The 23,345-nt window shown below is 43.6% G+C and overlaps 1 protein-coding gene across 1 annotated transcript in view; it reads left to right on the top strand.

Annotated features, from left to right (window-relative positions):
• Window positions 1–1,802: 1,802 nt before the first annotated feature.
• Window positions 1,803–23,345, top strand: part of DGKI (diacylglycerol kinase iota) — a 460,711-nt gene continuing 439,168 nt past the window's right edge. The window contains exon 1 of the mRNA XM_030825779.1: window positions 1,803–2,208. Within this exon, the coding sequence (XP_030681639.1) occupies window positions 1,805–2,208 (404 nt within the window). The 5' untranslated portion in view covers window positions 1,803–1,804. The remainder of the gene's footprint in view (window positions 2,209–23,345) is intronic.

The raw sequence follows: 23,345 nt of genomic DNA, 5'->3' as shown, positions 1-23,345 counted from the left end.
ACTCTACCACCCACCAATGTAGCCCTCAAAATCAGTTGAGTTGTTTGAACTTTACCCTAATGGCAATATGACATAATCAAAAGATTTTTAAGTGGAGGCGTGAAAAAGCAGAAGTATCTTGGGGCTCACACTTGAGATTGGATTGGGGAAGATACGGCTGAAAGTAAGTGGGAGTAGTGAGGGGGCTGTCCCAGTAATTGGGTTCAGATGACATTTGCTTGATTTTAGGGATGTACGAGATATTCATGGATCTTGTGTTGAAGCACCTAATACACGATGTCCCTTCTGAAGACGGGTGCATTAAACCGGGGTGAAGCACAAAGGCCACTGAGCAGCCTAGCTTGACTCCTGGCTTTGCCAGTTTGTACTCGCACTCGCACGCGTCCAAACCCTTGAGAGGTGCTGTGAAAACATAGAGGTGGATGAGGTAAGTGCTTATACAGCACTTACCGTATAAAAAGGAGGGCTTCGTACTTGCTAGCTGTTTTAATTTTTATTAATACTTTTCCTCGCTGCACACGGAAATGTCTTTACCTTTGTCTTATTATAAGGTACATACGAGGAGAATTACAGAACATGGGTGTTAGAAAAGATTTGACTTATCTGTTCATTTTCCTAATTTTAGTGATGAGAAAATAAAGGGAAAGAAAGCAATTTAGATTTTTGCCAGTATTACAATTCTTTGTTCACGGGCACACCACGCCAACTTGAAACTGTTCATTGGTCTGGTTCTCTTACCACCACGTACATGTAGGTTTATAGTTTGGTTACGAACACCACCTTGTCTTAACCACAGATAGTTCCTGTGTTTGCCGACAGCAGCGATTTCTTGTGTGGAAACCCCTAATTTGGGAAACAATCTGTTTTAAACACTTTGTAGCACATCACTCAAACCTCACAGTTTTCGATAATCTTAGAAACAAAAACTGGGGTTGAGGCGGACAGTTAAATTCTGCAGACACCAAAAGCTTGGATTCGTTTCAGCAGTCGGTCCTAAGTGGTTTGAAGCCCCTTCCGGGATGCCTCTTCTCCTTATCCGAACACCGCAGCGGCGCCAGGCGCTCGGGTCCTCACTTCTGCCCCCTGGATTTCCTCCGCCTTTCTGCTTCAGGGCCCTGTGATGCGATTCCATCGAATTAACCGCTGTTTAGCGAGGGTCTGCTGCGCCTAAGGAAGGCACCGGGCGAGGAGCAAGGCGGGGACGCAGTTCGGGGACGCAGGGGTCCCGGCCCCAGTCCTGAGACAGGAGGTCGGCGCTTCGACTTGTCACCCGCAGACGAATTCACTCCAAGGTTCCCACCGGCGGCGCTCCTGCTGCCTCCCGCCTCCCCTAAATGCAGCTCCCGCTACCTTCCCGCGCCCAGGGTCTGCTGCCTGGCCCCAGCTCTGCTCACCGGAGGGCGGCGGTGGAGAGGGTGCTGGCCCAGCGTCGGCAGCTGGGCTCAGGACCAAGGTGGGCGCCCGCCGGTCCTGGTCCCAGCCTAGGGGTGCAGGACCCAGGGCGCGGCCACTCGAGTTCCCCGGACGCTCTCCTTACTGATGCTCGCTGTCCCTGCCCTGGCGTCCCCAGCCCGGGGGCGCAGCCTGTCCTCCTCTCCCTCCCCCTCCGCTGCAGCCCGTCGCCTCCGGGCAGAGTTTAGGTTCAGCTCGAGCTTTCGCTCGGGATTTAGGAAGAGGCCAGCGGGGCTGGAGGGCGCGGGCCGGCGCGGGAGGGCGCGGGAGGCGGGGAGCGGCGGCCTCTGATTGGCCGGGGCGGGGGAGTGAGCGGAGTTTCCCACAATGCCCCGGTGCGGTGCAGCCGCGGATGGATGCTGCGGGAAGGGGCTGCCATTTGCTGCCCCTGCCAGCGGCGCGCGGACCTGCCCGCGCTCCTGCAGCCGCCGCCGCCGCCAGCGCCGCCAGCCCGCCCGGCCTCTGCAGCGGCGCCGCCTGCGCTCCCTCCGCGGCAGCCGGAGCGGGCGCCATGAACCCCAGCTCCTCGGCGGGAGAGGAGAAAGCGGCGACGGGCGGCAGCAGCAGCAGCGGAAGCGGCGCCGGGAGCTGCTGCCTGGGCGCCGAGGGCGGCGCGGACCCGCGGGGCGCAGGGGCAGCCGCGGCGGCGGGGGCCGCTGCCCTGGACGAGCCCGCGGCCGCCGGCCAGAAGGAGAAGGACGAGGCGCTGGAGGAGAAGCTGAGGAACTTAACTTTCCGGAAGCAGGTCTCGTACAGGTAGGCGCGGGGAGCCGGCAGCCGAGACAGGTGCGCCGCGGCGGGAGACCCACTCTTCCCCCAGCAAGGGGCGCTTCCGCGGAGTTGGGCACCTCTCTATTTCCACGCCTCTCCTTCCCCCTTTCCCCCTCTCCTCCCGGGGATGTCTGTCTTCTCCCCATCCTATCATTCCAGGCTGGAGGGCAGCAACGCCTGCTTTCCCCTGTGGCAGGAGAGAAGCACTGGGTCCCTAAGGTCAGAACAACAGAAATTTTGTCTCTGTGTGTGTGGGTTTGTGTGTGTGTGAAAGAGAGAGAGAGAGAGAGAGAGAGAGAGAAAGGGTTGCAGACTCAGTGATGCTTAGTTTTCTTAAGAGAAGTCGTCAAAGTTGCCCCTAAGCAGGTGTCATCTTCAACCACCCTTCCCCCACCTTCCAGATTTCGCTGGATGAACCTTTGGCACTAACTTGACAGCTGAGATCACTCCGACAGGCAGAAAAGGATAGCACTATACTGAAGAGAAAACCTTGTGGAAGTTGGACCTGCCTCGAAATCCCCCATGAAGGAAGAGTGGGTTTATGTCTGTAGATGCGCCACTGGTTATGGGGGTTCCATGCCTGCGTGCTCCTTGCCTCTCTCCTGGCTGGAGGAGGGTGTGGGGAGCCCGCTGGCAAGCTAGGGGTGAAGGTGAGAGTTGAGGCCATATTTGCACCTGAGGATGAGTGTATGTGTAAGACAAGGACAGTGTGGGATCAATGGCCTTTAAATTAGGATAAAAGATACCTCCACATTGTATTAGAATCCAACAACGAGGAATTAGGATTTATTAAGGTCTCTCTCCCCACTCGCTTCCGCAGGCAAGAATAAAGATATTGACAGGTTTGGAGAGTTGTTGACACTAACCCTACTGCTTGTCGATGTTAAAGGTCGAGGTGATATGCAAGCATAGGCTTACAAAGATGTACACTTGCTGGAGCTCAGAGGGTTTCTGGAAAAGGGGGTCAGTGAAAACATTCTTGTAACCCTACTGTTTCTGAGTTAGTGTTCCCTTCCCAAAACCCGTAGAAAGTATTAAGCCTGTCACACCATGTGCTGTTATGTAAGCAAACGCAGATGACAGAGGTGTGTGGGTTTGGGAGGGTGTGTTTTATTTATGGGGGCAGGTGTGTGAATCATTGGGATCCCCACAGACATCGCCTGGCCTGGAGGCCACAGTCACTAGGGCATGTGCTCTGTGTCTAAGTGTTGACTTCTGATAACTCCTAAAACACCTTCCTGGTGAGGTTGCTGCTTCTGCGTTCCTCGCATGCATTTTGTTCGCCGCGCTGAGGGAGTTCCCCACCTGAGCTGTTCTCTTAGTTACTCACACAGATCAGGTCCAAATGGATCTTTCTTTTTATACTTTGGTTTCTCAAAATAGATGGTGGGGAGGGGGTAGCTCTAGGGAGGTAGAACTGACTGGCAGTTCTACTTCCTAGTTATGATGGCCTGTCTGGCCCCTGGGGGAACAGGGACTACATTCAGCCTAATTTAGGAGCTGTGAGTTGGAAGGGGGTGGTGATTACATGAAGCACAGTGTAGGCTGCTCCTGGCTTATTGGTATTCATCAGAGTCCTCATTGGGTAGGAAGACAAAGCCAGAGTTTGCAAGGGAAATCATTTCAGCTTGCCTCTTGGCGGGGGTCATTCTCTGAGCCTCGTTTTTCCAAATGTATGTTGTGTGGGGTTTGGGCTTTCTGAGTTGCACGCTCACACATGCACGTGTAAGTGTGTACACACACAAGCATAGACATGGATATAGATGCAGCAGGATTCTATAGAAGAATAATAACATTGCGTCTGCTTTGCAATCCTTACATACAGGTGGATTCTACTTCATGAACATCATTTCCTTTTAAATAAAGCTTTACAGTCTCCAATTCCTGCATCAGTGTCACCTCAGGTGGCTGGTTAAAAGTGCTCACCGCCCTAGACTTACAGAATCAAACTGTCTGTGGGTGAGAATTTTTAACATGCTCCTCAGGCGATGCTTATGCAGACTAATATATGGGGATTGCCACCCTATTTTGCCCCCAAGACTAAACAATTTCTCTTTGAACTCATAAACCCTCCCCATCCAAACCAGGCCAGTCAGTCTCAAAGTCAGAGGAAAGATGGTGAAAAGGAGGTGCTTCCATCTGAGCATGTTTGCCCCTGGGTGACAGGAAAGTGTCTCCATTTTGATCACTGTTACTTATTTGTTTTGGAGTCATGGTGAATGGCCTGCCCACTCATCATGGCAGCCATTGGTGCTGGACTCCTGCAGCTGGGCTGGCAGTTTTACTGTGGGATGGATGAAGGCTGTGTAAAAAAAGAGCAGGTTGGTCAGGAGCTAAGGGTTGGCTCCTCGGTGAGGACCACACCACCTCCCTTCTGGGGGCACCTGAGGACAGTGTCTGGTGGGAGCTTATGGAGAGGAGGCAGGAAGACCTCACAGAATGAAGTCTGAGTGAAAGGACTCAGTTAGGGTATGGAGCATGGCTGCTTGTGTAAGGGGGATCATTTGAGGTGGAGGAGTGGAGATTTGCAGGTAGGCAAAAAATATCTTTTGAAGAACATGGATATTTTTGGAATGAAACTTGACAGGCAAAAAGAAGGGGGCTTTGGGAGAGAGGGTGTGTGTGTGTGTGTGTGTGTGTGTGTGTGTGTGTAGGGGGGTCTCATCTGCTCCTTCTGTTGCTAAGGAACATATAAGCTAGGGTTTAAAAATAAATGAGGAGTGGGTGGGCATATGCAGTGACTCCTGTCTTTTTAGGAACCAGAGCCCTTTACAAAAAGCCTTTAAATAACCATTTCTGGAGGCAGATTATTCATTTTGCTTGACTTTTACTTTGTTAAGTAAAATAAACTCCTTTCTATACTCTAGATTTCCCCTCATTATCTATTCTTTGTTGGCTTTTTTTGGGAACCATTTTTCCCATGAGAATTTTTTCCTTTATTTCAGAATCTGCACCCCTAGAGCAAATAGTCTCTGTCGACTGTAAAGCTGAAGGTTTGAAAAGGCAGTGCAAGTGAGCTGGTACTTTTCTTTTAAAATTACTACTTCGTTTTTCTTTGCAAATTATGGTGCTGCAAGAGATACATATGTGTAAATGACTATATAATGTGTAGGAACTGTTTTTTTTTAAACTGCTGTAAGAATTCCCATATAAGTCAGTACAATAAAAAAAAGACTTCAGAAACAGATAAGGGAGGGGAAGGAGAAGGTAGCTGATGTTTACTGTCTTCTATGCAACAGGCACTGGGCTAAGCCTTATTGTATATTCTGTCTTAATTAATCTTCGTGAGAGTCCTATGATGTGACTATGACTATTTCCATTTTATTGAAAATGAACTTGAGGCATAGAGCTTGGGCAGGAGGCAGCATTTAAAACACAGATGACTCCAAAGGACTTTCTCTTTAGACCGCATCACGCTGCTTCCCTAAACATTTATTTTAGGTTTGAGCTCTCTCTCCATGTGTGCATATGTGTGTTATGCATGCGTGTGTGCAGTGTGAGTTATCTTCCCCCTCATCTGTAATACACGACAGGTCATTACATATTATTATTATTATATATTATTGCATACCTTTTTTTGGATTGTGGCCCTTTGCCTATATAATTTTAGGGAACTCTTCTACTATCTCAGAAATATAAATGAATATAAATTCATGATTGCAAATATATCAGTTTTGCTTCTGAGAACAAAACCACCTACATGCACCTGCTATGAAGATATCCATGTTAGAGGTTTATATGCCTTTAAAAAAAATTTACACAGAGTTGTGTAGGCGAACCTAGGTCCAATGAAGAGCTGGCCCATCGGTACCTCTTTGGGCAGCACAGAATGAGTGATAAAGTACAATTTTGCTTGTCAGTAGGTCTGGGCAGACGATTACTTATGAGATGTTGATGCCTATGATTTAGTTTCTCTACTCATAAGCCATGCTGGTAATACTAAACCTTTCTTAAAGGAAGTTTTTGGTATGAGATAGAAACAGGAGCAAGGAGTATTAAATGCCTTAGTTTGGGCAACCATGTAAAAAAATGATCTATTATTCTTTATAGGTTGATGATTAGAATGTAGTTTTTGTGTGTGTTTTGTCCCACAAAGTAAGGTGATATTTGAGGAGTCAGAAGCCACGTAGGATAAAATGGATATCGGTCTTCCTTGCGTTGTAATCAGTAGCGTATGGGGGAACTTTTCTTCTCCTGAATATCAGTATGTAGCATCCTCTTTTGTAAATCCATTTTATTTTGTTTTTATCCGTGTTTTGCACATCTGTTAGATTTTTAAAGACTTTAGGATCAGATTAAGATCTTGGTTCTAATTTAATTCCTTTCTCAGTAATTACGTACTGACTGTTACTTCCTCAGGATACACACTGGGCAAGATTTCAATTCAACCACTGTGCAGAGTACTTATTCTGCTCTAAGTGTTCTTTTAGAAGCTTGATTTTTACCTGGGAGATTGACACTATTGGGTCCTGTGGAATCCAGGGATAGGGAAGTTGAAGAGAGGTCTTTGCTGGTGTTCAATTCTGCTGTGGCAACAAACAACAGCATTGCCTCATGGGGCCAAATTAAATTAGATTAGAGCTAGCTCTTTCCAACACTGCACTTTCTAATCTGAGGAAATGAGGGTTCCCAGTGAGAGCCCAGGCTGTCTACACCCTGTATGTTCGTCTGGCCTGGGATCTGAGAACGTGTTCCCTACACAACCCCAAGGTATCCTTGAAGTTGAGTGCACTGTGAGACCAGAAGCATCTGGAAGAATTATTGCCCACACGTTGGGCTGTGACATTTGCTTTCTTCCATGGGTATGCGTTGGTAACACTGATCCTGTGGAGACTAATTCTTTTTCCTGAGGCCCTGTAACTGTAGTATTGGGACAGTAGTTACTGCAAATATATGATGGCATGTGAGCTTTTCTTACAGTGGATAACTTTGAAAGAAAGGTCAGAAGTAAAATGAAATCTAAGCCATAAAACTTTTCTTCATTAAAATTTAATTTGCTCAAAATACCTATAAAAATGGGCTAATTTCTAATTGTTGGAACTGACTGAAACCTATTTCAAGGCACAACAAACAGTGCAGATAATTGGAGAAATAAAAATACCAAGCTAAGTCTGTTTGCCCATAATGCTTCCACAACTCATTGCTGGCTTGTTCACTAGGAAAACTCCTCGATTGGCAGGAGCTCAAAAGCGTCCACTTGGGGTAATGGGTGGCTGGTCCTCCCCTGTCCTCACATGGCACTTTCAAATAACTTCGTTAGGACTGAAGTGTCATTTTCTGGTCTGGGACTTAGACTAGGGTTTGAACTTGGCATCTTTCTGCTAATCTCAGACAAGCTATGTAACTCTTTGGAGGCTCAGCCAATGTGTTTCTAAAATGAGATAGTGGTAATACCTAACTTACAGGTTTGTTAGGAAGATTAAATGAGCTACTTCATTTAAAGGACATGGCATAGTGTCCTGCACAGAGTTAACTTGTGTACTTATTACCATTCCCCAAACTAAGTTGTTAGCTCCTTTGAAGACAGAACTTGCACCTGATCATTTGAATCGATGACTCTGATTCTTCTTGCTTGGTAGGTGTTGGATAAGTATTTATTGAATAAATACATTTCATTGGCATTTTAAAATAAATTATTACTGTTATTCATTCTTGGTTCATCTCAATTGCGAGTTTCTTTTCTACTAAAGGAACCTCTGCCTTTTTCTTATTTACACTTTGTCCAGCAGCCCAGGACTGTGTTACTGTTTACAGCTTCCTGTTTGCGTACCTGCATCAGCCATTTAGGCAGCTGTTGGAGGCTGGAGAGGGGTGGCAGAAACTCTTACTTAACCAGCTATTTGCAGCTTGTCAAAGAAAAGGCCTTAATTTGCCTTCTGAGTAGCACTAATTAGCTCTCCGGTTCTCTTTCTGTCTGTCTCATCCCTTTCCAAGGGGCAGCATTGATTTTCTCCTCAGGGAAATTTCTGTTGACTTTTCCTTCAGTGATTAAAATGTAAAAATGCAGAAAAAGGGCTACCCAGCATTCCTGGAGTCCTGACCATTGTCCAGCCAGCCGGAGGTCACTCCAGCCACCTCTGTTCTGTATTACTTCACTCCCTCTTTCCTTCCAGCTCATCTGATTGACTTTGGTGAAAAAGTTATTTTAGGAAGAATGCATTAGTCCGCTTAGTGACTCTAAGCTTTTGCTTTGTTTTTAACCCACTTAATAAAATCTTCAGAAAAGCACCAGCTACTTTTTATTCATGTACCATACAGAGCACTTGAAGAATGGCTCACGAGTGTCCTGACACCCACAGTGTTTAGGGAGAGGAGGGATGAGCACTGCTTGGGTTACTTTAGAGAAAATTAAATCATCTTGTGTGTGCGTATTAGCTGAAGGAGGGGGCTGTGATTGGGTAGAGGTGGGAAGAACGATCTTTGCATATGAATGTTAATATTCTTTCCTTCCAGCCCTGAGTTTTGTGAGCCTTTGAAATAAAGCAAACAGCATTTTTTTTTTTTTAAAGGCAACAGCTTTCTAACAGGGGCTTCTGTCATTCTTGCATCCAACCTGAGTTTTGCTGAAATGGAAATTTGCCTTTAGAGTTCCAGACTCATAAATAATGTTCTGATAAAAGAACCAATTCTGGTTTAAGCTGTAATATTTATAGCCTGGCTTTTGTTTGATGTTGGGAACAACATTCAAAACAGTAAGATTTAAACCACAATTAAATTTCATTTTTCTTAACTTTCAATTACTTGAGAGGTAGAGGAGAGTAGTGGTGAAGAGCCCTGCTACCTGGGTCCAAAGCTCCACCTCTGCCTGCTGTGTGCCTGCACAAGTTACTTAACCTCTCTGTGTCTTAATTTCCCTGTCTACAAAAACAGTAATGATAGTAGTACTCATCCTGTAGAATTATTTGACATTTAAATGAGTCACAAAGTACATGCTATATGTGTGTTTGTTAAAGTGGTACTATCTATACTTAAGTCCAGTTAAGGAACAGATTTGTATATTATTCTTCAAAATACAGAACATCATCAAATGTCAGCAGCTGGTGATAAAATTATTCAGGTAATATGAAAATGAGATAGACATAGACTTAAGAAATTTAACTGACAGGTTTTGGCATTCTTTAAAGTATAGAATATATAATTTTGCTTTCATAACTTATTAAAACACAATTCATTGTTACTAGGGGATGTGAAGGGGAGAAAGCTGCTTCTTAGTGCCTTGGAAATTGGAGCAGACAGAAGGCAGAGGTCGGAGGAGACAGACACAGTCAGTGTGCAGAGGAATCAGGTAGCAGCAACCCAAACTCCCAGCTGGTCATCTGAGAGCAGGAAGCCAGCCGTGGAGGGTTGGGTGAGAGGGGTCTCAGAGCTTCACAGTGTCAGGAATGGATAAGCTGATAAAGACCGAGGTACTAGAAATAGAGTTGTCCCCTGTGATTCCAGGACAGAGGTTATTTCTCTTCTGGCCTGTCTTGATGATGTCTGCTTTGTACATACAGACAATGGCCGGCTGGCATGCCCTGGCAATCACAGAAAGAAGCTTCGCAGATGCTACCTGCCCTGGATTATTTCAGAAATGGAAGGTGCAGCCTTCTGGGATGTTCCATCAGTTATTTGAACCAGGCCAAACAGCAGAATATATTTTAAAAGATGTAGATGGTTATTAAATATTTGTTGGACAAATAAAACTGCTCAGGACTGTGAAATAAATGTTGAGGAGGTGAATTCATTTTTTTTTCCCTTAAAAAAGGCAAAGATAAGACAGTTGGACTGCTTTTGTGTATCATGTAGTCTTTCAGGAAATAGCCAGAAAATAGATTCCTTGAAAGGACCAAAGTACATTTTAAAAATGTGTCATTCCTTTGTACATGAGAAAGATGTCAGGCTTGTAAGGAAAATACATTTTTGCTTTTTTTTTAAAAAAAAACTTGAAAGCAATTTGTTGAAAGATAAAAAGAGCTTTACATAAGCTCATGTGGAAGCGGTCAGAAAGGGCTCCATGTATCATTTAGAGACAAACTTCTGGAACATTCCTCAGGCTGAAAGGCCTGAGATCTCATCATTGTCCTTATGGATGTGTCAGAGTTTGAGATGATCTCTTTCAGACTGAAAGCGTTCTCTTTAAGAGTTTTGAAGGTAGAGCCTGTAATCTCAGCACTTTGGGAGGCTGAGGCGGGCAGATCACAAGGTCAGGAGATCAAGACCATCCTGGCCAACTTGGTGAAACCCCGTTTTTACTAAAATACGAGAAAAATTAGCTGGGTGACCATGGTGGTGCACACTTGTAGTCCCAGCTACTTGGGAGGCTGAGGCAGGGGAATTGCTTGAACCCGGGAGGCAGAGGTTGCAGTGAGCCGAGATCAAGCCACTGCACTCCAGCCTGGCGACAGAGTGAGACTCCATCTAAAAAAAAAAAAAAAGTTTCTCCCTTTTAAATTGGCCCCCTCTCAATGCAAAGACTAAGGTGTGGCATGTTTCTTTTCCTCTGCAATTGAAGCACCGTCCTCAGCATCTGAAGTTACATAGGAAGCTGCCAAGCATGGGCTTCCCTGACAGCGCACAACCTCGGGGCGGCTTGGTTTTCATGGCCGTCTTCATCAGCTTGGGCTGCTGTAACAAAGTCCCATAGACTGGGCGGCTTCTAAACAACAGACATTTCTTTCTCATCGTTCTGGAGGTTGGAAGTCTGAGATTAGGGCACCAACATGGTCAGGTTCTGGGGAGGACCCTCTTTGGGGCTGCAGACAGCTCTCTTCTCATGGTGTCCTCACAGGGTGGAGGTAGTGAGGCTCCTGGGGGCCTCTTTCTAGAGGGGCACTCATCCCATTCATTAGCGCCCCACCCTCGTGACTGAATCACCCCCAGTGGCCCCACCTTCTAGAACCATCACATTGGGGGTGATAATTTCAACATGTGACTTTTGGGAGGACATAAACACCAGCCCACCCTGCCGTTTCTCACAGTATCCCAGGAAGCCACAGACATCACTCCTCTTGTCCTTCCCAGTGGCCTCTGAAGGCCATTCCCAGAGGCAGCAAAGGCAATCCATGCACTTCCAAGCTTTTTGTAAGTGCAGCTCAGAGAAGGAAAAAGCTTTTCTTGGTTCAAATACTGACTGCAATGATTAACTTACCTCCCTACCTATGAATATTAATCATTATAAGTTACTGATTTTGCCAAATGCTTACACTGTGTCAAGAGCTGCTAAATATTTTACATTTGGGATTTCACTGGACTGTCAATTAAGTAGGGACTATTATTATTTCCATTTTACAGAGAAGGACATTGAGGCTTAGAGTTTAAGCAGCTTGCCTGCAAGTCACATAGCTGAGTGGCAGAGTTAAGATCTGTGCCCATATTTGCATATTGCTTATTACTTCCCGATTGCAGCTTTTCTTGTCCTCTTTTCACCCTTTCCCATTACCCTCTCTGTGTGCAAATAGCCATATTTTCACAATCTAGTGGTTTATTAGACCGAACTGTCTTGAGGAGAGAGACCCATGTGTTTCATCTTCATGGGCCCAGCCAGACCTCACACAAGACATAGAGAAAGGCCTTGACAAAGGTTGATTGGCTGAGTGGATGAACATTCTTTTTATGTCTAAGCATAAAACTTAGCTCTGTGAATAATCATGTGCTACTGTCAATTGTAGGGAGGCCAAGATTGAGCTTTCCATGGTGTTTTTTTTGTAAAAACTATATGAATTTTCCATTGCACAAGACGGGAATAAATCCAGTTTCCTGGGGCCAAGAAATGATTGCAGGGATTATAGACTGGTACTGCTCCTTTTAAATTCTACAGTACAAGACCTTGTGATTTGTTGTAATCACAGTGGAACTTGAAGGAAGGTGATGGTACCATGGATTGGGGTCCAGTGAAGAAGCTAGGGTTAACTTCTGTGCACTTTACATGTCTGAAATGGCGTAGTCAGCCCCATTTGATTTTTACAAAAGATATTCTTAGAAGAGTCTAATCTTTTACCTTTAGCTCGAGGACCTGTTTGAGCTGCAAGTCTTTGCAATATGAGTTTTTCCATAACAACATCCTTCAGAATTCATAAGTATGTTCACGAGTGCAGTTAGAAACACCTAGAAAGTTCCAAAGGAACATTTTGAAAACCTGAGTCATTCTTTCTCATTTGAAAAAAACTTTCAGAATTTCTTAGGAAAATAAACCTCTACTTCAAAAATAAATGCCCAAGCTATTTAAAGATTAAAACAGAAGCTTTCTATGAGCCAGCATTGAATTACTTATAACAAAGTCTAAGGGATTTTTTTTAAAGACAAATTTCTGGAGATTTCTTAAACTGTTATACTGACTAAATTTGGGTCCTTAATAATAATAAAAATGTGTGTGGTGCTTTCACAGCTTACCATTTATAAACTCCTTTCACATAATTAATCTAACTTTACTCACAAAACAATCTTAGGCAACCCCGTATTGTTTTCATAGCCATTGTACATTTAAGGAAACAGTCACAGTAGCTAAGCGACTTTGCCAAGGCCACGTGCCATAAGGGACATTGCCAGGTTCAGGTTGGTTTTCGGATCTGAAGTCTCATACTCTTTTCACTGCAGGATGCTGTTTCCACACATGAATCTATGGAAAGATAGCACCATTTCCCTCTCATTAATTTTACTTACTTGAATTAATCTCACTGGTTAATCACAATGGACAAAGTTGGAATCAATCACTAGCTGGCATTCTAAATCCATATTGCATTGATGACGAGGATGACCTCATTGCCATTGTCATTACCCTTTCTGTACACATGAAAACATGAAGCTGCAAGCATGATGGTATATGTTTAACATTCCTCTTACTGGGGAAAAAGAAAAAAAAAAGTTAGAGATAGAGTCAGGCTCTTTCTTTGCATTAGTTGCTAAGCAGCAGCCATTTCATTGTAAAGGAGACCCAGTTCAAGTAATGGCATAGGTATTCCAAGAATAGTATTTCATTTTTATAGCAATTGCATTTCAGGTTTCCAGAAAGCATATGCTTCTGTGGCTCAGTGATTTTTAGGGGAAGAAATAGCCACCTCAACATATTTGTTGAACATATGGAGAAAATTCAGTATAGCTGATTACCTAATAACCAGACTTCTGTGAGCCGCACGCGGTTCACAGGGGCAGCAGGTTCAGGCTACCCGCAGTTTGAAGGATTTGGAAGTCTCCAGAAAATACTGCTGACAAACAGGTACGTTTTGAGGCTGTATTTGACATTCACCAATACCATCTCAATGGAATACTCTGGGTAATTTAGAATTCTAAGGGTATTGAAATAATATGGTATAGAACAAAATTTTGTTGTTGCAGCCAAGGGGTTGGATGGTGCCAGGATTTCATTGTATTGAGCTTTTGCTGGCAGCTGAAAGCTCTTCAAAATGAAGATAGAAAATACGGTACAAGACAATCATAATTCATGGAGCTCAGTTTATCGGAAGGATCTGAGTGCAGAGGAGGATGTATACTTAATGTCCCAATGGGTATGTGTGTGAAGGGGCGATGTCAATATATAAAGCTGTCAGGTGCTATATTTTTTGATTGCACTATCACTATTAATTTTGAAGGTGGATTGATCTGTGTGTGGAAGCCTGGAAGCCCTTGGCCCTGCCTTTTAAGGCATTTCTGCCATCTCTGTTGTAATTTGCCAAACTATTGTGGAACTTATGTGTATCTATACAAATGTATTTTCTTCAGAGAATTGCTTCATGGAGTTGTTAAGGGAGCAAACTTTGTTGTTTTCTAAGAGTGTGCTGCATAATACTGCTCCTCACCATTCCACTCTTCAAGATATTTGAGAGAAAATGCCCCTTTCCTGGAGCAGCTGGTATGCTTGGAAACTTGTCTTTAATTTCCAGTAAGTTGCCTTTCCATTTAAGGCAAAGTACCTCTTCCAGGAACTAAAAGTCAGACTCAGAAGAAGTAATACATGGATGAATTCACAAATGGTGAATGGTTTTTCCCACTGCGGTGCTGGGTTCATTAGTATGGTTGGTTTTAGCATCTCTCGAACAGTTAATGCCTCTTGTATATGTTTCATCATGCACTTTTACAATGACTCAAAACAGCTTTAGCAAAAGCACCTGTGTTATACAAACCCAATATATAGATGGTGAAATCAAGACAAGAAAGGCTGGGGAGGAGAGATCTAAAACACTGACTTCCTGGCCTGGCCTAAAACCCATAGAAGTGCAAGATCCTAAGTGTCTCTCAGAAAAAGCATATCTGGGAGGTGCTCGATGATATACCTTCAACATTAATATGAGGTCCTGCTTGCCAAGAACTGTGAAGTGCTTTACATATATGGTTTCAGTTAATCCTTATCACAACTTTATAAGGCAGATGCTTTTACTACACATAGCTTTACAGAAAAGGAAACTGAGGCACAGGATAATGAAATAATATGTCAGGGCCTCACCATCAGCCAATGGTGGAGCCAGGGTTTGAATTTGAGAACCCCCTGTCTAGTGCACTTAAGCATTATTCTGCGCTATATTCCTATATGCATCCAAAACCCTGTTTTGCCTGGCTCTCCACCATGGTAACCAATGAGGCCTTTGGAAGCTGTTGTAGGGGGACTTCCTCTCACCACCCTGATAGCATCTTAGGGCAAGTGTATGATTTGAGCTTGGATGACCAGACTCTCTTGGACTTGGACTCTTAAAGGATTGTCAAAGGGATTGCCAATTTGTTCATATCCACTGACAGTGCCCTGGTAGGACAATTCCTGCTGCTCTGGTTCCTGTCTTTATTCCAAGCATGGGTTGTGATATGGTTTGGCTTTGTGTCCCCACCCAAATCTCATCTTTAATTGTACTGTCATAATTCCCATGTGTTGTAGGAGGGACCCAGTGGGAGGTAATTGAAGTGTGAGGATGCGTCTTTCCCCTGATGATCTCATGATAGTGAATAAGTCTCATGAGATCTGATGGTTTTATCAGGGTGAGTTTCCCTGCACAAGCCATCTCTTTGCCTGCTGCCATCCATGTAAGACATGATCTGTTCCTCCTTGACTTCGCCATGATTGTGAGGTCTCCCCAGCCACGGGGAACTGTAAGTCCAATAAACCTCTTCTGTAAATTGCCCAGTCTTGGGTATGTCTTTATCAGCAGCATGAAAACAGGCTAATACAGTAAATTGGTACCAGGAGTGGGGTGCTGCTGAAAAGATACCTGAAAATGTGGAAGCAACTTTGGAACTGGGTAACAGGCAGAGGTTGAAACAGTTTGGAGGGCTCAGAGAAGACAGGAAAATGTGGGAAAGTTTGGAACTTCCTAGAGACTTGTTGAATGGCTTTGACAAAAATACTGATAGTGATATGAACAATAAGATCCAGGCTGAGGTGGAGATGAGGAACTTGTTGGAAACTGGAGCAAAGGTGACTGTTGCTATGTTTTAGCAAAGACTCGTGGCATTTTGCCCCTGCCCTAGAGATTTGTGGAACTTTGAACTTGAGAGAGATGATTTATGGTATCTGGTAAAAGAAATTTGTAAGCAGCAAAGCAATCAAGAGGTAACTTGGATGCTGTTAAAGGCATTCAGTTTTATAAGGGAAGCTGAGCATAAAAGGTCAGAAAATTTGCAGCCTGACAATGCAATGGAAAAGAAAATCCCATTATTCAAGCTGGCTGCAGAAATTTGCATAAGTAATGAAGAGCTGAATGTTAATCACCAAGACAATGGTGAAAATGTCTCCAGGGCTTGTCAGAGGTCTTTATGGCTGTCCCTCCCATCACAGGCCCAGAGGCCTAGGAGGAAAAAATGGTTTCATGGGCTGAGCCCAGGGACCTCTTGCTCTGTGCAGCCTATGGACTTGGTGCCTTGTGTCCCAGCCACTCCAGCCACGGCTAAAAGGGGCCAAGGTATAGCTCGAGTTATTTCTTCAGAGGGTTCAAGCCTTAAGCCTTGGAAACTTCCACATGGTGTTGAGCCTGCAGGTACATGGAAGTCAAGAATTGAAGTTTGGGAACCTCCACCTTGATTTCAGAGGACGTATGGAAATGGCTGGATGCCCAGGCAGAAGTTCACTACAGGGGCAGGGCCCTTGTGGAGAACCTCTGCTAGGGCAGTGCAGAAGGGAAATGTGAGGTTAGAGCCCCCAAACAGAGTCCCTCCTGGGGCACCACCTAGTGGAGCTGTGAGAAGAGGGCCATTGTCCTCCAGATCCCAGAATGGTAGTTCCACCGACAGCTTGCACCGTGCACCTGGAAAAGCCACAGACACTCAACGCCAGCCTGTGGAAGCAGCCAGGAGGGGGGCTATACCCTGCGAAGCCACAAGGGTAGAGCTGCCCAAGATCATGGGAACCCATCTCTTGTATCAGCATGACCTGAATGTGAGACACGGAGTCAAAGGTGATCATTTTGAGCTTTAAGATTTGACTGCCCAGTTGAATTTCAGACTTGCATGGGGTCTGTTGCCCCTCTGTTTTGGCTAGTCTCTCCCATTTGGAATGGCTGTATTTACCCAACATCTGTATCTCCATTGTACCTAGGAAGTAACTAGCTTACTTTTGATTTTACAGGCTCATAGGCAGAAGGGACTTGCTTTGTTTCAGATGAGACTTTGGACTGTGGACTTTTGAGTTAATGCTGAAATGAGTTCGTACTTTGGAGGGACTCTTGGGAAGGCACAGTTGGTTTTGAAATGTGAGGACATGAGATTTGGCAGAAGCCAGTGGTGGAATGATATGGTTTGGCTCTGTGTCCCCACCCAGGTCTCATCTTGAATTGTACTCTCATAACTCCCACATGTTGTGGAATGAGCCCATGGGAGGTAATTGAATTATGGGACGGGTCTTTCCTATGCTGTTCTCATAATAGTAAATAAGTCTCATGAGATCTGATGGTTTTATAAGGGGGAGTTTCCCTACACAAGCTCTCTTTTTGCCTGCTACCATCCATGTAAGTTGTGACTAATTCCTCCTTGCCTTCTGCCATGATTGTGAGGCATCCCCAATCACGTGGAACTGTAAGTCCAGTAAACCTGTTTTTCTTCCCAGTCCTGGGTATGTTTTATCAGCAGCATGAAAACGGACTAATACAGATCATCAGTCTTTCTATTCATTGTGAACTATCCAACATCTTCCCGATAAAATTCCTTTTTGGTTAAGTTAACTAGGTGGTTTACAAAAGGTCTAACTGATAAAATATCATTGGCGAATGGCCCACCAGCCTCTGCTTGTGAATGTCCTCAGTGCCAGAGAGCTCTTGGATACATTAGGGGGATAGTTACACCATTGGTCAATTCTAATTGTTAGAGAGTTTTTGTTATAGGAAAAATGAATATATTATCATTTAGTGAATACTTAGTATGTGTTAGGAACTTTGTTGCCTCCTTTTTGTCATTTTCTTGTTTAATTCTCACAACAACTCTGAGTAATCACTATTGTACAGATGAGAAAACTGTGTCTCACAGAGGGGAAGTAATTTAAGTCAAAGGGCTATTAATTGATGGAGTCAATTAATTGGATTCAGACTCAGTTCTAAGTCACCCAAAGCCCCTATTTTTTCCCATTACATTCTGCTGTCTTCATGTTGAGTCTGAAACTCACTCCTTAATTTTTTTACCTACTTAATATTACATTGTACTTCTGGAGGACATTCAGGATAATACCCTTTCCTTTTCTGTATAACAGGTCTTCGAATATTTGAAGTCAAATACCACATGCCTCTTTAGCTCTTGTTTCTTTAGACTGCACCATCTCCACTTTCATTCTATCCCTTATCCAAAAGTGGTTTTCAATCAACTTCACTTTTCTGGCTCTTTCTAATTTGACAGCATACTGGGTTATCCATGGCTTTCTTCATAAAAATGCAGCACTAAACTAAAAATGTGGTTCAACCAAGGTCACCATTAGCACATATGGTGCCTTTGTTCCAATTAGAAACAGGTTTCAAGTCTGGGATGCATGAATTTACAAAAGTTCTCTTGCACTCCAGAGCACAGTCAGCTCCAGCTAAGACCTCTCCTGTGGTGGGGGGCACTGAGGCTGGGTTTCTGTCCCCATCTGCTCCTCCTTTGGATCCTCTGGTGCAGGATACACCTACATACCATAGGCATAGCTTTGGGGACTTCATTAGCTTGCTGTGGCTGTTGGTTGTGGATATGGATTAGTATGGGTGTGGACCAATTGCTGTGAAACTCATTCCAAAAGTCCAAAAGTTGAATATCCAGACTGCCAGTTTAACAAATTGCTGATAATATTTCCAAAGTTTTGCTTATGTTGCAGCCATTTCACTTAAGACTGGCCATTTTAGCTTGGCTAAATGTTTACTTGGCTTGTTTCCTACTTATTTCAGATGCCAAGCCCTTCTAGAATGTTCCACATCCATCCCTTCCTCTGTCCATCCATCTGTCCCTCCTTCCCTCTCTTTCTCTCATTTTTCCTAAATAGGAAGGGGTGAGCTCTCACTTAAGTTCTATTTACTATTATCTCTATTTTTCAGACTTATGCCTGCATTGTCCTCCTTTTGACCCTGCTGCTAGTGGAGAAATGCCTGTGACCAACTCTTCCAAAAACTGGCTTAAGCTATTTGAGAGGTTTTGGCGAACTTTCTTTCAGTGAGTTGACACAGAGCCAATGAAGAAATCCACGTGGACTTTGGCTAAAACTATATTTGGTGGCCAAGAAAATTACTTATTTTATCCAGAGGACAGCATTTTACTATTTTAAGTACAAAGGCTATGCCGTTCAATACAGTGGGCACTAATCCCGTGGACCTACCAAAACTAATTAAGTTAACTAAATTTGAAATCCGGTTCCTCCTTCACACTAATCACACATTGAGTAAATAAGGGCCATATGTAGCTAGTAGCTGCCGTGCTGGACAGCACAGACACAGAACATTTTTGTCATTGTGGAAAGTTCTGTTAAACAGCACAGCGTTGTGGGATTAGGGTCAAGATACTAATTTATCAAAATTACAGAAGCCTCTAGACAGCCATCCTTGAATGATAACCTTGAGTGATGAAGTTCTTGAATTACGAAGTCTAGTTCCCCAAGTTAAGAAGTTGTACTTTCAGGGCGTAACTAGGAAGGAGAGAGAACTGTAGACAGGAAACGTGGGGAGAGTCCTCTTTGGTGTTCCTCATCATCCTGCCTGTCCTGTGTTCCTCTCCTCACCACAGTGGTGACTGAAGATAAGGGTAAAGACAGAGAGTTTGTCTTCTCTTTCCTTTGCAAACTGCATCTTCCTCTGCTTTGCCAGACATATTGAGCATTAGATGTAAGAGAATGTGTTCTATAGCTTTTGGGCGGCCTGGCTGTTTTGCCATCTAAAATAGTTCAGCTTGTGGTAGCTGCACTTGGAGGTAGAATAAAGGTTATGGGAAGAGCATTATTGCTTCTCCAGCAATTAATTCCTAAAATTTGGGTAAGAGGATCATTCAGGATGAAGGATATGAACTTAGAATGTGGATGTGTAGCTTCAGGTTATGTCTGTGTCACAGAAATTGTTTTTTATGCCCTTATATTCTTAACATCAGTTCCCATCATGTTCAATAAATATTTATTGTAAATTCACTAGGGAGGCATAGAAGTAAATGCATGGACTTATCCTTTTACTGTGGCTCCCCTGATTCCTAGGGGAGAGACCTTAGGAAGCTGTGAAAAGAGCTTCAAGGACAGAGCAAAAGCCCCAGGAGAATCTGTGTGTGTTTGTGTGGATTCTATCTGGTGCTTTGAACTGCCAATATTGCACACAAGGGTGTTCTAAAAATAACTCAAGTAATGTGCATTCTCTGCTGAAGGGACTGAGATAATTCGTGAGGATGATGAGAAATGAAAAAGGAGAGAAGCTTTAGAAGATGAGAAATGAAATACATGCATCTCAATGGTCTCTGAGGCTCTTCCACGCACTGAGTGCTTTCTTTGAAGTCTTGGTATTGAAAGCTGGGAAAAAGTACTTAAAAAAAAAGCATCACTGGGAGAACATTGGGGTTTTCTCACCTGTTTTATAGCATGAGGAGTCCTCTCGATAAAAACTTACCTATGTTGTAAGAATAGATATGGAATACTAATTTGTTATATGTGCAAGACACTATTTCAAGCCCTTGGTGAGGAATCAAAATTGAATAATAAATGATTTTTACCTTAAAGTTGTTTCAAGTTGCTTATAACTTATTGGAGAAAGAAATAAAAAAAAAAAAGTCCACTATGTGTCAAATGCTATGTGAACTGCTAGAAATAAAAGAGAAATAAGAGTCTCTGTTATCAAGAATTTATGGCTTGGTGATAGAGAGAAGCAAGACATTGACCTGTCTACAGGGTGATAAATACAAAGATAGCAGGCAGTCAGCAGGCAGGATGGGGGAGCCCTGAGAGAGGGCACTTATGTCTGAGTGGAGAGTGGAGGATCTGCAGCAAGTGATGGTTAAATGTGCCTTGAAGGAGGAAGAGAAGATAACCAGGTGGAGAGAGGAATTAAAGGACTTGTTCATGTCGTTGATTGAATGGAGAAAACATACTCAGGGTTCTAAATGGCAAACTAGAAACAGAATTTTAGAACACAGTCCATTTGCTTCTAATCTCTCCTGAAAAGCTCTCAAAGTAGATCATTTGAATATTTGAAGGAATGAAGGGCTTTAACAGGTTCCTCTAACCTAGAATTCCACACATAAATGACCTTTACTAGAAGTTATATCTATTCCGTGCTTCTTAGACATCAGCAGCTTGAACAAAGGTAAAGCAGCAGGCATAGCGTGATGCACATGATTGTATCTGGATCTGGGTGATAGGAACACAAAAGTGGGAGAGGTTAGTTCTGTTTGGGAGAAGTTTTCTTGGAGCACTGACTTTAAAGGGTTGGTAGGATTTCAATAGGAGGAGATGGGGACACAAAGAGGGAGAGTATGGAAAGTGTTCCGGGCAGCAGGAATTGTATGAGAAAGGACACAGTGGTAGAAATGTATGACATATTTGTGCAGCAGTGTGAATGGTGATGAAGTAGTTTGGGTTGCGCATAAGGATAGAGTGGAAGATAAGGCAGGGAAGGTTAGTTAAATGCTCATTATGGAGGACTTTGAATGCCATCAGAAGAATTTGGATTTTGTAGTTAATAGGGAGCCATTGGAGGTTTTTGAGCCTATAAGTGATGCTCCGTACTCAGCTGTGGGGAGGTCCTTGTTCTCTCTGAAGCCATTGCTGGTTACCCTGCATCCAGAGTCGCTGTTATAGCTGCAGGTCATTCCTGTGCAAGTGACACCTCCACCCTGCCCTGCCTCCAGACACTCCAGTATGGACAATAACTTTTCTTCCTCCTCTAGCACATGAAGAAGGAAGGGGGACCCCTGTTCTCTCTGCAGGGGCCATGGTGGCTGAGAACCAGGCTTTTCTCATGCCTCAGGAATAATAGGAAATAGGGTGAGTTTCTAGTCTCAGATTGAGATTAGAAATCTAGTCTCAGATTGAGACTAGAAATCTAGTCTCCAGATTTGTGAAAGATTGAGTGAGGAGAATTTGAGATGTCCACAGAGTTTGAACGTGAAACTCATTTTTACATAAAGGAATATAATAAATGATGTTCAGATTTGATGCCATTCATTATTACTTTAGCAAAATAACATTGTCCTAAGTTCTATACAGGTAAATACACAGAAAATTCTGGAACGTGGCTTGCCTCTGAGCTAGGCACTTTCCTTCTAAACTGTTTGGATAAACTCGCCTGCCCCCGCCGCCCCCCTCCCCCTGCCAAATCACATCATTGGACTTTAAAAAACAAAAATGAAGTGGATAGGTTTTTTCCCCTAGATTCCAATACCTAGAAATCATTGAACAAAGTAATAGGAGAAATGTGTGTTCTGAATTTATTAGAAAATAGTAGTCAAGCAGCTTAAACATTGTTCACTGTCAGAGGCCTGTGTTACTGTCTAACACTGTTACATGAATAGAGATTGGCTGGACCAGTTAATAGAAATACAGATAATTTTGCAGCTAAGAAAGATTTGCCTTTAGCCGCAAACCACACACTCTTTTCAGACATAATCTTCAGTAAATGGAGTGCAACATTGTGGAGGAAAGTCAGTGTGACCAATTCTGACTGCTGGCTTTCAGGCCTGTTCCAGAAGGATTAGGACAATGGCCGGCTTATTCTCTGCATTCTGTACATGCATTGCGATGCCTGAGAGCTGGCTCACACTCTGCATTTTGGAGAAATCATCTTTTTTCTCATATACATGGAAAATAGAGAAACATAGAAAAGAGAGCAACTTTGAGATCAAAGTATTATTAACAGGCAGGAAAAAATAGAGTCTTGGTTTAAGGCCACCCAGAGTGATGAACAGTCTTGGGCCCACAGGCCCACATGACCTGCCTGACTTGGAGATACAACCTACAAACTGACTTCATGATTAAGAAGTTAAAAACTTGATTTTTCAACTAAATCCAATTGTTAATAATGTGGAGACTACAAAGCAAGGTCATAATTCTAGCCAATAATACTAAATTCAAAGATGTAAAACTTCGTATTTTTTTCTTGTTACTTAATAGAGGCAGTTTTATTTTAAATGAAAAAAAGCGTGTCCCACAATTTTCTTTCTTGATAGCCTTCATTCGAAAAGGTTTACTTTTCACTGCCCTAGACTGACAAAGACATAAACAAATTCAGAAAACAAGTCTGTTAATGTGTCACTGTCCATCCATGTTAGAAAATACTACTGCCTACCACTGTGTGTGTGTGTATGTGTGTATGTGTGTGTGTGTATGTGCGTGTGAGTGTGTATGTGCGTGTGAGCGTGTGTGTATGTGTGTGTGTGTATGTGTGTTGGGGGGTGCATGCCTGTGTAAATGGGCGTTGTTCATGTCACTTGCTAATCTTCAGATAGGTCTCATTCTCTGAGCCCCAGTGTCCTCATCTGAAAAATGAGGCTAATGATACCTATTTCCCAGCATGGCTGTTGGTGCTGATTGGAATAATGTGTGCACATTGTAAATTTTATAGCCTTATAGCCATGTAAGATATTGCTGTCACCACCACCATGCTTCATCACATGTATGCCATCTGCCATGGGATAATGTGAAGACATTACAAACTTCTTAGGGTAATGAAATTTCTTAACACCAGCTCTGGAGCCTAGGTTTATAAATGGTACAGATTGTTTTGGAGATGTGCAAATGCAGTTAT

The sequence above is a fragment of the Nomascus leucogenys genome, chromosome 13, assembly GCF_006542625.1.
Source record: "Nomascus leucogenys isolate Asia chromosome 13, Asia_NLE_v1, whole genome shotgun sequence".
Lineage (NCBI taxonomy): Eukaryota > Metazoa > Chordata > Mammalia > Primates > Hylobatidae > Nomascus > Nomascus leucogenys.
This window is presented reverse-complemented; position numbering and strand designations above follow the sequence as displayed.